The sequence below is a fragment of the Triplophysa rosa genome, linkage group LG15, assembly GCF_024868665.1.
Source record: "Triplophysa rosa linkage group LG15, Trosa_1v2, whole genome shotgun sequence".
In the NCBI taxonomy this organism is placed as follows: domain Eukaryota; kingdom Metazoa; phylum Chordata; class Actinopteri; order Cypriniformes; family Nemacheilidae; genus Triplophysa; species Triplophysa rosa.
The window spans coordinates 126,266-143,203 of NC_079904.1; the positions used below are offsets into that span (position 1 = coordinate 126,266).

The window sequence follows — 16,938 nt, forward strand, 5'->3', positions numbered from 1 at the left end:
TTGACATTTCCTTGCTCAGAGTTGCTCTCAGATTGGTCCTGAATGACTTTTAAACTAAGACTCCTACGTAGAAGTTTTTAAGCTAAATTAAGAGCTTTCTTAGAGGATTCTTAGAAGCTTTAAGAATATGGACCCAGACGTTTAGCCAACGGCCCGTGGGTATGAAGTCTGAGACTATGTCAACCACATCTCTCTCTTCATTCAAGAAACAACTTAAAACATATCTTTTTATAATACTTGAGCAGTAAATGTTGACTCTCTCTTAACGCTCTCCCTCAATAAGGGTTGTTCCGGGTTGAAAAAGCTAGTATCTTGGTATAGGCACTTGTAGTATTATTGCCTCCTATTGACAAATCGCTTTATTGTTCCTTTATCTTCTCTGTAAGTGGCTTTGGATAAAAGCGTCTAGTAAATGTAAATAAATGTTGCGACATGTGCAAAAGCAGGACAATAAAAACAAAACATTGAAACAATGAGTTTAGTTTAAAGTTTCAACAGCAATTGAAGCCGCTGTTCTGACACCAGTAGATGCAGATCATTCTTTACATAATTCAGGTCCATACAACTGACATAACTTTAAATGAAAAATACATCTGTAGAATAAATTCCATAGATTGTGCAAGGTTTAGTGTATATATAATGTTTAGTATTAAACAAGAATCCATTACAACACTGCCCCAACGTGGGGCTTATGAGGTCATTTCAATACATTCATATCTACAATCTTTGTAAACAGTAATATTGCTGTAAAGTTTTGACCTGTATTTTATGGACAGAAAGCAAAAGGGTTTGCTGTGATTCAGATGAAAGTGATATTAACACCTCCTCACATAATCTCCCATCCGTCGACTGTCAATTATGACTGTGATTCTCAGGTTTATAAAGACTGGAAGATCCTGGTGTAGAAACACAGTTCCTCATGGAGGAGATATTTCTGCTTCTCTGTGCTGGAATGTCAAATGAAGTCCACGCAGAGTTCTGAAGAGTCAGGTCACCACACATCCTAAATCTTGCTGAATGACTGCAGCACTATGTTGGGCAAACCTGAGGGTCTTTTTGCCACTGAGACGACAAACACACAAGGCCATAAAGTGAACATCTGATGTAATTCCCCTAAAGCTATACTGTATACTGAAGAGAAACAACAATCAACTCACCTGAATGCTTGTGTGGAGATGTTTCTGCTGTGCTTTTCTGCCCAGTGTGTTGTCTCACCGTTCCTGCGGATTATAAAGACAAAACTACCCTATTCAATGTATTCAGCACTTAAGACTATGAACATGCACACACAGTATTTCACTCTCAATGTTGCAGGAGAATCTGAACAAAGGAAACGTGTTTTGAAGTTTTTGATCTGTTGTGTTGTTTACCAGAGAGCTGTGAGATGAGTGAAATGTAACGGGAGTGTTTCTGAATCAAAGATTTCTTCTTCTTCATTAGACAGTTGCTGCGGTGCTCAAGAGCTCCAATCATATCACACGCCTGAAAGGAAAGAATCCACATTCACCTTTCTCGTTTAATGTCCAAAGAGCTCATCACCAACACGATCAAAACCTCCGTGTGACGCACCTGCAGAAGAACATCTTGAACGCTCATGTCGGGATCTTCGATGTTCAGAATCCTCTTCAAAGTATCAAAGCACTGAGGTAATTCAGCACGTCGTCTCCGTCTCCTCGCAGAACGATTGAGACGCCACGCTCGCTTATAAACACACAGATGAGACCCGTGTTCCACTACGTCATACTGCATCTGTCCCTCCTGAAATCCACCCCGTCCATCGCTCAACTGCAAAACAACAATTGTTTCTACTGAACAAACGGCACAATGAAGATCTGAACTGACCTCACTAGATAAAAGAGAATGTTCGAAGTCTCATCTACTGTGAGACCGGAGAAAACAAACTCTGTGTCAGTTGCTCAGTCTCACAGTCCATTTTTAAACGGTATTATCCAATGAAAAAACAGCATTTATATGATGATAACAGTCCAACAGTAGCTTACTCTGAGCTGTCCTGCTTCCTTTGATGTCCTGTGAAGAGAAAGAGCTTTAGTATAACTGACAGCGGATGTGAAACGGATGATTCAGATGATGTTTGAAACACTTCACCTTCTGCTCTTGTTCATCTTTTCAGCGTTCTCATCAAATGGGTCGAGGTTAATATCATCTTCACTAGACTAGGAATAAATATATAAATATGAGTGATTGTCTTTGGGTTGTAGAATATTGATAAAACGAGGTTCAAACACACATGTGATGATGATGACTTACACTCTCCTCTGGGGTCCAGTCTTCAGTGAATCGCTCGATGATGTCATCAGAGTCATTGATGCTTGAACTCAATTCACAGAGGTCTCTTTGTTCGTCCTTGTCGTCTTCACACGAGTTCATGGCTTTCTGCATGAGTCTGAACGGCCAGCTGCACGTCTTAACTTCTGCATGTTGTTGAGCGTTATTGAGCGATGGTTTGAGACAGCTCATGACATTGACAGGCTGTGTGAACTCTGCATCCGTTTTGAGAACTGGACAATTACTTTCAGCCGGTTGGATCTTCAGATGTGTGTCCGAGCGGCTGGACGGCGAGTCGTTCACTGGCTTTCTGGGGTTTTCACTGATCTGATGGGAGAACTGGTTGGTTTCTGACGTCTCATCCAAAGTCTCTATTTTGATGACAACAAAATCTTTTTCAGCATCATTGCTTTCTTCGGTGTTCTCAGGGTTGTCAACAGGTTGAGAGCTGCTCGGCTCTTGTTTAAGAAGACGACGATGTGTGGAGTAAGAGTCCGTTTGTGTCGAGTCATACGGCTCAGTTTTGATGAAATGTTCAGGACCATCTTCAGGCGCATCAGAGGTGAAGGGCGGCTGTGTTGTAATGTCATCTGGTTCTGTTTTAATGTCAACTGAGGATTCATGTGTCACTGGATCTTTGTTAGTGACGTCTACACGGCTGGAGCTCGCTGCATTCACGTGCGTCATGGGGACGATCTGACCCTTCTGTTTAGCGTTAGCCTCAGCGAACGAATCCCTTTCAGTGGCTCCGTTTGAATGGTGTTTGTGTTGTGCTGTGCGTTTCTTCATCAGATGTGACGCTGAGGGTACGCCAGCAGATGGGCCATCCTCACAGGAATGATCTTCCACGGGCAGTTTCATTAAGCGATATCCTCCAGGCAGTAATACTGTGGAAGAACTTTCTCCTGCATCTGTCTGCCCTTCAGCAGGTGGGCATATCCGGAAAGAAAATGTTCCTGTCTTACCAGGCAAACCGCCGTGTGGACCTTGAGCTGTAGTGTCACTAGTAAAGCCGAAGCCTGTGGTTCTGGGCAGAAAAAGGATCTTGGGAGCAATGAAGGGATGCCGTTTAGGAAAAGCTGCCGTTTTTTGAGGCTTCGCAGTGGTTTGGATCATCTGAGGTGGTTGAACACTTAGTGTTTGTGCTTTTTGATGAGCGTTCTCTACAGTAAAAAGGGCGAGAAGTTTTTTCATATCGATTACAAGACATAAATCTGCATGTACCCTCAGCATGAAAATCAAACCTGGGCCGTATTCATGAAAAATCTTAGTGCAAAGAGTTGCTCCTAGTGACAAAATTCTAAGAAAATTCTTGCGTGAAAGAAAATGTGGGCGTTTCCCCTTAACATTACAGAAAAGATCCTAGTAAAGAAAAAAGTGATTCATAAAGCATCTTAACCCTTAAAAGAGCTCTTACACTGGGTTCACACCAAACGCAAATTAAGCGTTTAGCACGAGTAAATTACATACAAAGTCAAAGCAAAGACGTGTATAGACGCGAACTCGCAGCAGGCGTGCGAATGACCCGAATCGGGCAGCGCGATTGCCATGAATGCGCATCAATCTTGTCTTCCGCGAAGGTTGAAAATATTTGTCAGATTGCATCACTCACGCGAAAATAACAAACTTTTCCCGCGAGTTATAAAGGGCGTGGAACGCGATTGTTCGCGTTTGGTGTGAACCCAGCATTAAGGTCTAAAATTGTTAGGAGTAGCGAGGAGGACTTTTAAGAGGCTTTAGAAGCAGAGACAAAAACACATTAGATTGTGCAGTGATCATGTTTGTGACCGATCTTATTAGAGACACGCTAACATCTCGCCATAGCGCCAGAAATAGAAGTAATCACTACATTAACATATTCGGCAACTGGATGAAATGTAAACTATGCAGCAGAGATGATTTGGTTCTGTCCCAATTTTCTGTAAGTCAAGTGATCAAACGAAGAATTACAGCACTTCCTATCAAGTACGTTTAGTATGACATCAACAGCACGGTAAATAAATATACATAATAAATATATATATATATATATACACACACACTGTGTGGTAAAACAAGAAAATTTACATCTGAAATTTGAAACACAACTTATACTTAGACCCTATCCTTAAAAAAAGCTTGTTTTTCCTTCTTGGGCAACCAACCAATCACACTCTTCAAAAGACTGTGTGTAACTATTGTGTAATACATAGCAATGGGGTCAGCCCCGCCTCCTCGCTAAGATAAAAGTTTTTGTCTTTTCCTTGCTCAAAGTTGCTCTCAGATTGGTCCTGAATCGCTTTTAAGTTTTTAAGATAAATTAAGAGCTTTCCGAGAGGATTCAAAGAAGCTTTGAGAATACGGGCCCTGGTTTGAAATCATTGGAATGAGCATGTGATGATACTGACCTTTGGCTTGCGGATGAATGGGTAACACTGCAGGAAGAGGAAACAGTTGAATTATTTGGCCATTGAACTGACAGATGTTTGCTCCGCTCACACCTGAGACCGGGTGCAGAACCACACTTTGACCCGGTGGAAGAGCAGAGGCCGGGAGAACTATATTGGGTTTACTGGTATTTGTGTGTTTGGGTGGTGGTATGGAGTTTGGCACAGTCAGTCTGGGGTTAGATGATGTAATATGATTAGGTGTTGAAGAAAGGTTTGGGATTAAGACAGGATTACAAACATTTAGGGGTGAATATATGGTCTCATGGGGGGGCCCGGGAATCACTGGAGGTTGGGTGTCCTTCAGACTGGCAGGCGTTCTGTCTGGAAGCGTTTCTGGAACTAATTTGCCAGGGGACTTACTCCGACACATTGGCTTCATCCTGCCAGTAACGTACGCAGCAAGACGATTGGCTGGATGCAATGATCCTATTTGGCCCAATAACAAATTTGCCTTGGTGTATGATTTTCCATTGACCTGAAATAAAGGAATGAATTCATCATAGTCAGTGTGTGATGTGTGAAATATTGATCATGATTTTTCTGGAAATATTTTATGCTTAGCTGTCTGACAGCTCAAACCCTTGAAGAATTTACCTGAACTGGACGAGGACACGCAGACATCTTCACGCTGGCCTTTAGACAACCGGCCGGAATAACACGAGACAGAAGAGGAAAATGCTTCAGGCTCCTGATCTCGTTGTCAACACTTCTAAAATGAGTTTCATCATTACAACTTGATTCGTAGACTTGACAATCAGACGTGTTCACATGAGTTCGTTCGGTAAACATCTCCTGTTTGTTTGCTTTATTTCGTGGCTCATCAGTCCGGCTCAACGGCTCCCTGAGGGACACGCAGACCTTGTAGCTCAACGTGCAGCGTCCGTCGTCTTTTTTAAGAGTTGTTGAGAGAAGATCCACTTTGAAGATGTCGATGAAAAGAGAGGATGACAGGAGGTTCATATCGACGCAACGAAACACTTCTTTAAGCACCAGGGTCCGCTGGGCCTCCCAGTTACACTCAGATATGATTTCCAGAACCTTAGTGGCTTCCGGCTCTTTTGATGCTGCAGCGTTCTTGTCTGAAACGACACGGAAGAACTCAACATATAAAGACACAAAAGATAGTTAGAGAAGAATCTAAGTGTGTGTAACTGACCTGGACTCTGAGATGTCAGATGTGTGCGAGCAGGAGACGATCGGGAGACTTCACTGGTCTTCAGTGAGAACACAAACACAGTCATATAGAGAAACACGGCAACACTCACAAGTCCTGTAGAGTTTAGCTCTGACCCTTATTAAACACAGCTGATCTTCAGGATTACTTCCAGTCATGCGCGTCAGAGCTGAACGCTGCAGGAGCTGCTATACATGACATGTGGGAAGGTTGAAGAGTTCGTGTATTGACATACCTCATTATCACATCTTTTTTTCTTGACGGGTATTATGTAGAACTGCGGTGGTGGATTACTGTTGTATTCTCGAACACGAGCGCACGTCATCTTGCTTTCTAAGTACCTGTAAACTGGATCTTTCTCCATTTCCTGCACCTGCGAACAACAAGAGATCATCAGAGGAGAAAAACGCTGAAAGCAAATCTTAAGACTTCCAGAAATGTGTTTTCAGTGTCATTCACTCCCCACCGCATGCACACACGCTGATGGGATTCTAAAAGTGAGATTGTTACCACAGGATTGGGTCGTGGAACGTAGACACGTGAGCAGGTGTTTTTTTGTAGCGCAGGAGGATTAGAGGTGGCTGCTGTAGGTGTAAAGATGAGCTCGGTGTCGCGGTCATCAGATCTTCTGTTCCACAGGCGGGTGATGATGGCCGCAGGATCAGGCCTGTGGTTTAATTGCGGATCAACAGCTGTTGACACAAATGGGTAAGGCTTTTAGATTTGAGACTAGTGTGAAACAGTGTTGGTCCAAGTGCCAGAAACCTCAGAGACTTACGGAAAGCCATAAGCGGAATCTTCCTCACGTGTGTTTGGCTTCTTTCTGGTGGACGGATGAGAAAAACTTTGTGCTTGAAGCAGTCACAGCCGAACATGCACTGAAGTCGTCTGCAGTGTGTGGGTCCTCGGATCTTTCTGGTCAGACTCTCACAGACACAACCCAGCCGACAGAAGTCATTACCGCAAACATCTTGACTAACACGATGCTTCCCGAACACTGGCTTCTTAGATTTCTGAAGAGATTAAACACATCGGGTCCAGCAGATCATTGAAGTGATTCGATGAGAAACAGAACTGGACAGCATGATTTTAGTATGGTTGGGTACCGAAACCCATATCCGGTATGTAACTGGACCGTCAATAAAAAGGCAAATTTCGGTGCCACTTAAATGCTGACTGAGCCGTCGACTGAGACATTTGCCCTCATTCACGTGAATGAGTCGGAAAGCTCTGATAATACCAATTCAACACATCTTATATAATGGTTTAATGGATTGCAAATGATCTGTGATCCACACAGATCGGAACGCGCATGACCCATGGATTGATCACAGTGAAAGAACGTTTTAACCCCGCGCTCTTTCTCTCCATCCATCTCAGCGATTTCAGCATTCATCATCTTTAACTTCAACCGCCGCATAAGGCAAGTTTTAAAGTGAAACTAACGTTAATTCTACATGCACACGAGGCGTCGTGTAATGCAAGCGATCACAATAAAACTGTTGCGCGCGTTTACAATCAAAGAAGCGCATGCTCGTTCTTAACACAGTAACACATTTGACAAGACAGACAAGCGAGACACAGCAGTGAAAGTGCTAAAACCTTCTAGCATCTGTCAGTCTGATCTCTAGACATCAGACATCAAGCCTTTTACTCTGACTGCATGTTTCGGCATATTATCATACTTGTTCATTATACATACTGTCTGTTTTTAAAATAATAACGCACATATAATGTAGCCTAGAAGGTTCTCTGTAAATGGACTTAATCTGGTGATATATTCAACGCATTTTCTGCCCATATTTAATACAACTAAGATTAGGGATGCACCGATACCAGTATCGGGTATCTGCCCGATACCAAGCTCATGTACTCGTAATGACACACAGATACCAAAGACCGATACCTCACGTGACATACGTACATGGAGCCCTATGATTTCCGCAATGCGGAAAACGCAGACGGAATAGAGGAATCCAGGCATGAAAACAGAATTTGCTGTACAACACGGAATGACACGGAATCTGGCAAATGTATTATTTCCTAACAAGAAATTAGTGCTGAACCGCTAACAGCTAACGAAATATTCAGATACTGTTTAAATATGTATTCTGCTTGTTTTGCATGAATGTGTGTGAAAGAGTGGTGCGGTTGCGTGTACTGAACCTGAACGCATTGTGCTTGTGGAGCTTTCAACGCCAGCGTTTCACTGCACGAGGACACGAACACATAACAAACACCATTTGCGGCGATCCGTCAAAATAAAAGTCCGGTTAACTTAAAGGGGTCATATGGCGGAAGTACGTGTTTTTCTGTGACTTTGGTGTGTTATAAGTTGCTCATGCATGTATTAGACACGTAAAAGTGCAGAAATGAAAGTGTGGGAACAAAAGAGTCATTCTATGTAAAAGCGAATGCTCACCAGACCTGCCTGAACCACACCCCGGCGAATCTACGTAACTTCGTCACATGATTTGACTAAGACCGCCCAAATCTACACGTAGTTAAGGTGGCATAATTGTAAATCTCATTGTATCGTCTGTCAGTACAATTGCTTTGGAACCTGATGTTCCAAATATGGTAAGAGGCGTTACATTTCCGTGAAATGCTTGCAGTATTTGACCAATCACTACGCACTGGTGAACTGGCCAATCATAGCGCACCTCGCTTTTCAGAGCCATGAGCTTTGTAAATAGTCAGCACGTTTCAGAGAGGCGGGGCAAAGAGGAGATACAAACATGCACGATATGTGGAAAATACAACGTTTTTTAAACTTTAAATGGTGTATACACATTGCGTTACATCTAAAACAAACCATAATATTCTTTTTAGCTGTGCAATATGACTCCTTTAAACAAACGCTTTTACCACACCACCCCTCTTGAATTTTTTATAATTCAACCACAGAGTATATTGTTTACTTTAGCAAACTGAAGTAAATTTGCTAGTAAAATTGTGCTACTTATCATAAAAAAATTGAACTTAATTAAAAATAGTACTTAAATTTAAGTAGACCTAAAAACAAAAGAAACAAAATTTACCAGTAAGATACTGGGTTATTAACATAATTGTAAATTATACAGGCATCGGTATCGGCGAGTACCAGAAAAAAAGTATCGGTACTCGTACTCGGTCTTTAAAAAATGGTATCGGTGCATCCCTAACTATGATGAGCATTTAGCTGTAGCTGGAGGGGAAACAGTAAATACTATAACATCTTTCAATGTTAGTGTCTATGCTCATTTCACATTCACTTAAAACTTCAATTGTGAAATTGTTTTTAATGATTTAATAACTGTTTTTTAATTGAATATATTATTCTTTAATGTCATCCACCGGTGTTTTGTGACTCTTTTTTGAAAGTATCGATTTAGGCACCGGTATAGGAACCCAAACGATACCCAACCTTAGATTTGAGTGCTATAAAAACCCAATATAACACACATTCAGACTGAGAACGATAAAAACATATGATCTGATAAAGAGATATGAAACACATTCATGGTTTGAATTCTGGGATGCCAAAAACACCACTGATGGTGTTTCCACGTCATTTGTGTACATTTTCGAGCATTTGAACTTTTAAGGAGTGCTGTGAATATTTTCTATGCACTTACTTCTGAAGTGACCAGTGAAGTCAAAGCAAACTCGGCTCTCTCTGTAGTGACAAACGTGCGACTCTTGCCGTGATAAACTGCTTCTCGTTCCTGCTCCAGCAGCTTCAGTTGATATTTAGCAGGTGTAGACACAATGATGTGGGAAGTACGGCTCAGATGACCTCCAGGTCTGACCTCTGCTTCAGGTTTGTTGCGTGTGGAGTGATGACGCTCTTGAGGTGAACGTTGAGCGTTCTTCACAGTGATCTTCACTGAAGTGCTTTGTCTGGATCTCCCTGAGCTTTCCGGAGTGGTTTTAACAGCAGGTTTGCAAGGCAACACATTTGACGGGTTGCGACGGTCTGTTGACGCGGTGGGAGGAGCTGCTGTTGCGCCCCGCGTCTGAAGAACACTGTCTAACGTTCGGACGTAACTGCTGCTTTTGTCAGGCATCTGGTAGACCACAGAAGACGGAGAGCTTGTGGAAAACACAGCGGCACGCTGACAGATCTGCTGAGCTTCACTTTCAAGATATTCATCCAACTCATCTGAGAAAAATGCTGAACGGTTGATCGAGCCTGACCAATGAAATCATTTGAAAATGAAGATTTAGAAGAACAGACAAAAGTGTTTATTATGCTTTTCTGACTACAAGTTTCTTACTGTCTATTGAGCTCTGTCCACTTGTGTTATGACAGCCTTTAGTCTTGATGGGGTCGTCTGTCTTTCCAGTCGGTGATACAAATGGAACATCTAGAAGCACACAAGACAAGAGGAGTTGTTGTCATTGAAGAAAAACATGTGATGTTTATTTTAGGGAATTGTTTTGCTCACCAGAGGACGCTGTCAGATTGTCAACGCTGAGAGCAGGTGAAGTTAAACTCACACCTAGATAATGTAAGTCTATAGGTACAGCAGGATCCAGAAGGTTCAGTTTCAGCCCAACTGAAATGAAAACAGTGTGCGGGACAGTGAGGTGTGTCTGTAGATAGTCAAAACCTTTTTCGTTCCTGAATCACAACCTTTTTTATTAGCTTGTCTTAAGAGGATTACAACAATCTTCCTGTAATAGTGTCGTCACAGTGTGTTATCACCGCCGGATCCTTGAGGCCAGTGTGAAATATATCGATGACTGTATTAAAATGGTATTCGTCAAACCTAAGCTGAAGGTCATCTCAGTGTGGGTTTGTGCTTTACGAACCGTCTTGAAGTGCAGGATGAATGATCTGTCTGTTCTTCAGTTTCTTCAGATGTTGAACTAAGATGAGCTGCTGCTGTGAGATGTACTGCTTCTCTGCACACACATATAATGAGCTGTGTACATTATCAATGGTTTTACTTATGCTTTCATTCTTAAAGCCTTTCCAGCATCTGTGGCTATATTCATGACGAGAACCAGTCGATCTATACACAAGTTAGGGAAGGGAGGATACATCATCAATGTTAAAGACACTCATGCTCTCAAACCTTTATCACACCGCAAGTTCTCTGTCTGAATGTGAGCGAGTGGTGATGATGATGAAGGTTCCACAGACCTCCTCATATTCACAACATGAACATCAAGAGCTTCCTATCAGACAAAACCAAGAATTGTATCAATGTTGATTGAATCACGGTGAGCCTGGAGTCACTTTGTAAGATGCTTTAGATTAAAACATCTGCCAGTGAACCATATGTGACAATAGACTGTCAAATATTCGTACATCTCTTGTCAACATTGACTACGTTTACATGCACGCTCATAATGCGATTATAATAGGACACTTTACCTCATGTAACGCAATCCTTTAAATAATGCAATTAAGATCATAATCGCAGTAAGCATAATGGAAGTAACATATGTGGTGTACGCCGGTTTTAATCGCAATGTGAAGGCATGTAAACACTTTAATCGCATTTATGCTGCTCTGATCAAGCTGCGCATGTGCTTGTCACGCACCTTAAGCGCAAATTGATGGTGAACATGACAGTCTGAAGTTTAACCGTCAACACAACTTGCTGTCAGCAGTCTCTGCTCCTTCATACAGAAACAGCGTGAACGCGATGACAGCGTACATCACCGTTGCGGACACATTCCTTCTATATTCATCATCACGGCGCCGAATAACCAGAAAATACATCCACATAACGGTGTTTTGCATTTGACGCGAATACATTAAAAGGACACTGTGTGTATTAAAGCAAATAATCAGACAAATCAAACTTCCATGTAAACGGGAGCAAAGAGGTGTTCTCATGTCACGTAAACATGTTCTTCCTCTGATTATTGGACATAATCGCATTATTGATGCGCATGTAAACGTGGTCAATGATGATGTACAGAATAAATCATGTGTCTAGATTCTTTACATCAGATCTTGTGGTCACATGATGTATCGTACCTTTCCACCGAAAGACACAAACAGCACGCCGTCCACGTCCTCAAGGTCGGGCTGCGTGGATGTGTCTGCAGGGGGCAGAAGAACAGCGGCTCTCGCATACTTGACATTAGACCAGCGTTTAGACTTGGCTTTCCTTGCTTTCCTCAAGCATCTGGACCTCCAGCCGACCCCGCGTGGGTTACAGACAGCAGAGCGACGTGAAGACGCCAGGGCGACAGATTTCTGCTGCCTGTGAAGTGAGGAGGTCATCACGGCCGAGACGACATTCTCACCCGAGGTTCTGCTGACAGGACGATGAGCTTCAGAAGAATCAGACGACACATGCGGCTGTCCAGTCGCCTCGGAATCTTCTGTTGTGAAGCGTCCGATGAGCTGATCACAGATAAATCTCTGTCTGTCTGACAACACTCGCTCTTCATCAGACTGGAATTCAGCGCGAGTGCGTGTTGAACTGACAGACAAATAAAGAAACGAACAAGTCAAACATAACGGCGCTATTCCAAAAACAACATTTCACTGCGATTACGTTAAGAATAAAATGACATACAAGTGGTCTTCAGAGTCATCATCATGACTGTGACTGACCGCAGACCGTGACTGACATCTGTCACTCACAGCAGGCCTGAGACTCTTCTCACCGTCTTCTCTGAAGGCCAACATAAAAGGATTGCAATTGATTTTAAGCTGTTTTATCTTTGGATTCTGGAAGCTCGTCACAGCGTAAAACTCTGTGTTAGTGAAGGTAAACATCTGGACGTCCGGGTCCTGCAATGAAACGGCCCACTGGTGATGAGGAACGATATGAAGGCGAGGCTGGTAACGGTGCATGGGCCGCAAAGCCACACAACCATCCTGATCCACAGTGTCATGGGTTAACTTGACTTTATAGAAGGACACCGGGCCGTCCATCCAGCGTTGACCCAAGGCTGGAGAGTCGGGGTGAAAATACGGCTCACCCGGAACACGAGGCTCACCCGCTCCGTCCGTTTCCCACATCTCTCCATTCCATCTGTGGCGATAGTCATCGGCAGGCACGACGTCCATGAGCAGAGAGTAGCAGCGTTTGGGGTGTAAACCAGCGAGACGAAAGCGACACCAGGGGAACATGCGTCTGCCCTGCTCAGTTATTATCATCTCTGTGCCCACGCTGTGAAAACGACTCCAGACAGACTCGTTCTCCAGCACCACGTCCATCGTATCCACATGTTTACCGGGCCGTTCCTCACGTACTGTCCGTGTATCACGCGTGTCATTACTCTGTGTCCTCACAGCTGAAGAATCCGCAGGTTTCTCCATCACCGTCTTCGTCTGGCCGTTCAAAACCAGACGCGTAACTTCTGTGTTTACAGCATCCTGAAAAACAAATAAACAATGTATCAACAGTCATCAGTGGGAAATGAAATCTTTTTGAGTTACTGAACAATATGTTTGGCTGTATGATATGGAGCGATTTTAGTCTCATTAATTATTCACGCGTAAAACAAGATACACACATGCGTAAACAGTTTCACGTGAACAAAACCTGATTTACGTGCATAAAGTATACATATACATTTACAAAAACCAATTCACGTGCGTAAAACAAAACTATTTTCTCATAAAGTACGTTTCACAAACATACGACTGTGCACAAATATTTCGAAAGTTTAAAATGTACACGTTTATCGTGTTATGTGAATGTAAAAATCGTCACTCACGTGTGAATCGGCTTGGATGTGTGTTTTTTGAGACTCTCCTGGCAGCGCAACACCACCCACGTGGTTGTCGTACTCTTTAGCCAATCAGATTCAACCTTACCATTCAACCAATCATAAACGCGGAGAGCACAGGACTCAAGGAAAACGGCTCTGCGCACCTTTTGCGCAGCTACAAATCTATGCGCCCATACAAAACAATGTTTCCAAAAACTAGTTATTTATTGTCCTTGTTCATTTAAAACATACATTGTATGGACATACAAACATGAACATATCTCATCTATCAGGCACAGTTTGTTACCCAGACGGATTTTAGCAGTTCAGTGGAAGTGACTGCTGGTTGTGTAGTTTTTAAGTGGTCATGTTCACTCACTATTTCATACTTTTCTCCTACAAAATAAGTTAATAAAAACAGATTTATTGCGTGGCTGTATTATGTTTTAATACAGCATCACAGCTCAGAGAGTAGATTTGCGAAATTGTACAAACGAGCCTTTAGTGCTAACTACAGCTCCTTGAGTTCTGTGCTCTCCACGATTACGATTGGTTGAATGATAAGGTTGAATCTGATTGGCTAAAGAGTACGACAACCCACGTGGGAGGGGTTGCGCTGCCAGGAGAGTCTTAAAAAACACACACACACACATCCAAGGCGATTCACACGTGAGTGACGATTTGCACATTCACATAACACGATAAACGTGTACATTTTAAACTTTCAAAATATTTGTGCACAGTCGTATGTTTGCGAAACGTACTTTATAAGAAAATAGTTTTGTTTTACGCACGTGAATTGCTTTTTGTAAATGTATATTTATACTTTGTGCACGTAAATTAGGTTTTATTCATGTGAAACTGTTTACGCATGTGTATATCTTGTTTTACGCGTGAATAATTAATGAGGCTAAAATAGCTCCATAGTATGATGTCATTCTTGACCCTCTTCGTCCGGTTCTTTAAAGGGGTCATATGGCGCGAATCCGTGTTTTTCTGTGTCTTTGGTGTGTTATAAGTCGCCCATGCATGTATTAGACACGTAAAATTGCACAAATGAAAGTGTGGGAACAAAAGATGCATTCTATGTAAAAGCGAATGCTCACCCAGAATTTTTGGGATGATCTATTGATAGAAATGCAATTAGGGCCGTCACGATTATGAAATTTGGCTGACGATTAATTGTCTAATAAATCATTGCGATTATGACGATTAATTGTCTCTTTTAGGGTTTTGACGATTGTCTGTTTTAGAATTTGACATTTCATTCTCATACATTTTTTACTCAGCTTTGAAACGACCATATTGTTCTGAATATAAGACTATGTTTTTTTTCTTGGAAATACATCAGAAAAAATTGGGTCATCATACTTAAGGTTTAGGCTTTTACCTGTCAATAATACAAACACCAAATACTTGTAAATGACGTAAATTGATCAGGGGTGAATTGAAGCCACCATTAAAATGCTATCAGTCATAGAAAAGCTTCTAGTCTGTTTTTTTCTCACTTGCAAGACTACAATAAAAGTTTACTTCTATGTTAATGAGATTTAGGTAAGTTGGTTTTCACGCTGAGTTTAGCTTAAATAATATTAAACTGTTCTGCAGGTTATTTTTATGGTATATGCATTAGTTTTTTTTAAAGTGATTGTGTTGTGGTGGTACATTTGACAAGTATTATCATGCTTTAGTTATAATATATACATTAAAATATGCAATATGCAGATGCACTACAGCTCTCCCTAGTGTCTTCTATAGAGATGTGCAATAATTGCGTTGATCTGAATCCATCGAGATGAGGTCAAACAATCGCGATGATGAGACGATTATTTAATAATCGTGACAGCCCTAAATGCAATATAATATACATAGCTATGACTTCAGAGGTGTATAAAGAGCTTACACAATGAAGCGTTATGTTTTTATTACCTTAGAATGAGCTATTTCTATCTACATACACCGCGGATCCTCCATATAATTCGCCATGTTCTGTCAGCTAACACCTAACCGTCGTAGTGTTTCGAAAGGGAGGGGGGTGGAGTGAGCGGTTGGTTGCAATTCGCAACCTTGCCGCTAGATTTCACTAACTGCACCTTTAAAAATAAATGACTTGCTTTGATGTTTTGCTATGTGTTGTCATCATAGATCGTGTGTTGTTGTTGTTGTACAGTGTTACTGTCTACACAAACTTGTTTCGACGGTGATGTTTATTTGGCGTGTAACGTAGTTTAGTAATGCAGTGCAACTCATACACGATGAACATCGACCATCGTGAAAAGAGTTAAATTATTCCTACAGATCTGTGGAAAGTGTTGCTTTAGGATTCACTGCCTCGAACATGGATCGTCAAAGACCTTCAAGACACAAGCGACGTTATTCGCCGTTTCAATGAACTACTACACAAACACAGTGAAGTAAACTTCGATGTATGGCGCGCTTTGCTTCGACTACAAGCACGAGCTCCTCAATGGCGGGTGTTTGCCGCACGAGCCCGCGCGCGAGGGTTTCGATTCACCAAACACTGTGTTACTAACGCATCTACTCCGAGCATACATAAAAGCACATAGACCTGAACATATAAGAGCCTATAAGATCATATATTTACGATCCACTGGTCACTTGCCTCAGTTTCGCTGTGAAGGACTCGAAATCTTCAACTGTTGGTTGACAAAAGTTTCGCCAGTCTCGTGCTTCATAACTGAAATCTCCTCAAAGCAACAGTCCGCTGGCGCGAGTGACGTCACCGCAAAACGACCCTGCCACCGAGCTCGCGCTGCTCGGTTCTGGCGAATGGCGTGACGCTGTTTAATGCAGCGATGACTCATCGCACTCACTCATCGGAAAGAACTGCGGCTCAGGAGTTCAGGGGAAATGTTCAGCTAGACCTATTTCTTTATGTTTGTTACTAAACAATTTGTAGAAATGTTGGTTTATGCGGTGATCACGTTTGTCCCCTACAGTGTTTTTTTTTTTAATAAAATCTAGACTTTTGTAAAATCCCTTCTCTAATGTATGGTTTGTTCAGGAAGTATCAAGTTAATGTCTAGCATAGAAATATCTCATTAGATTACATGTTTGTTTTGTTTTCACCCACATGACAGAATTACAATAAGATTTTCTTCTTTGACGTTTGCGATCTGCAGGCAGAGAAAATGATTGTGGTGAATTTGAGCTTTTGATTCTCAGTGTGGTCACCACAGCGCCTCATTCTATAACTTTTATAAATAACATTTGCGTCCTTAACATTTAACATGAAAGATTCCAGCAAGAGAAGAAATAAACAACATTTGTGTGTACATTTACATTTAGTCATTTAGCAGACGCTTTTATCCAAAGTGACGTACAGAGAGTTCAGGGAGCAATAAAGCGATATGTCCTACA

The 16,938-nt window shown here is 42.0% G+C and overlaps 1 protein-coding gene across 1 annotated transcript; it reads right to left on the bottom strand.

Annotated features, from left to right (window-relative positions):
- Positions 1-464: 464 nt before the first annotated feature.
- On the bottom strand, positions 465-16,292 carry magl (MAX dimerization protein MGA-like). The gene is made up of 21 exons (XM_057353738.1): positions 16,181-16,292; positions 12,414-13,219; positions 11,867-12,317; positions 10,953-11,055; positions 10,687-10,779; positions 10,320-10,430; positions 10,149-10,238; positions 9,507-10,063; positions 6,668-6,902; positions 6,400-6,581; positions 6,125-6,262; positions 5,872-5,929; positions 5,310-5,794; positions 4,674-5,190; positions 2,269-3,449; positions 2,107-2,174; positions 2,001-2,028; positions 1,570-1,785; positions 1,371-1,482; positions 1,158-1,220; positions 465-1,062 (listed from the first exon to the last, which is right to left on the bottom strand). The coding sequence occupies exons 2-21, from the start codon at positions 13,160-13,162 to the stop codon at positions 1,004-1,006; spliced, it is 5,496 nt and encodes a 1,831-aa protein (XP_057209721.1). The 5' UTR covers positions 13,163-13,219; positions 16,181-16,292; the 3' UTR covers positions 465-1,003.
- Between the last annotated feature and the right edge of the window lie 646 nt (positions 16,293-16,938).

Bases quoted from the DNA above. Each gene is read 5' to 3' on its own strand.
- magl (XM_057353738.1), bottom strand. From the start codon at position 13,162: ATGGAGAAACCTGCGGATTCTTCAGCTGTGAGGACACAGAGTAATGAC. The intron at 1,786-2,000 runs GTAAGCTACTGT...GTTGTTTTGCAG, and splicing joins AGGAAGCAGGACAGCTCAGA to TTGAGCGATGGACGGGGTGG. The intron at 1,221-1,370 runs GTAAACAACACA...TATAATCCGCAG, and splicing joins ACTCATCTCACAGCTCTCTG to GAACGGTGAGACAACACACT.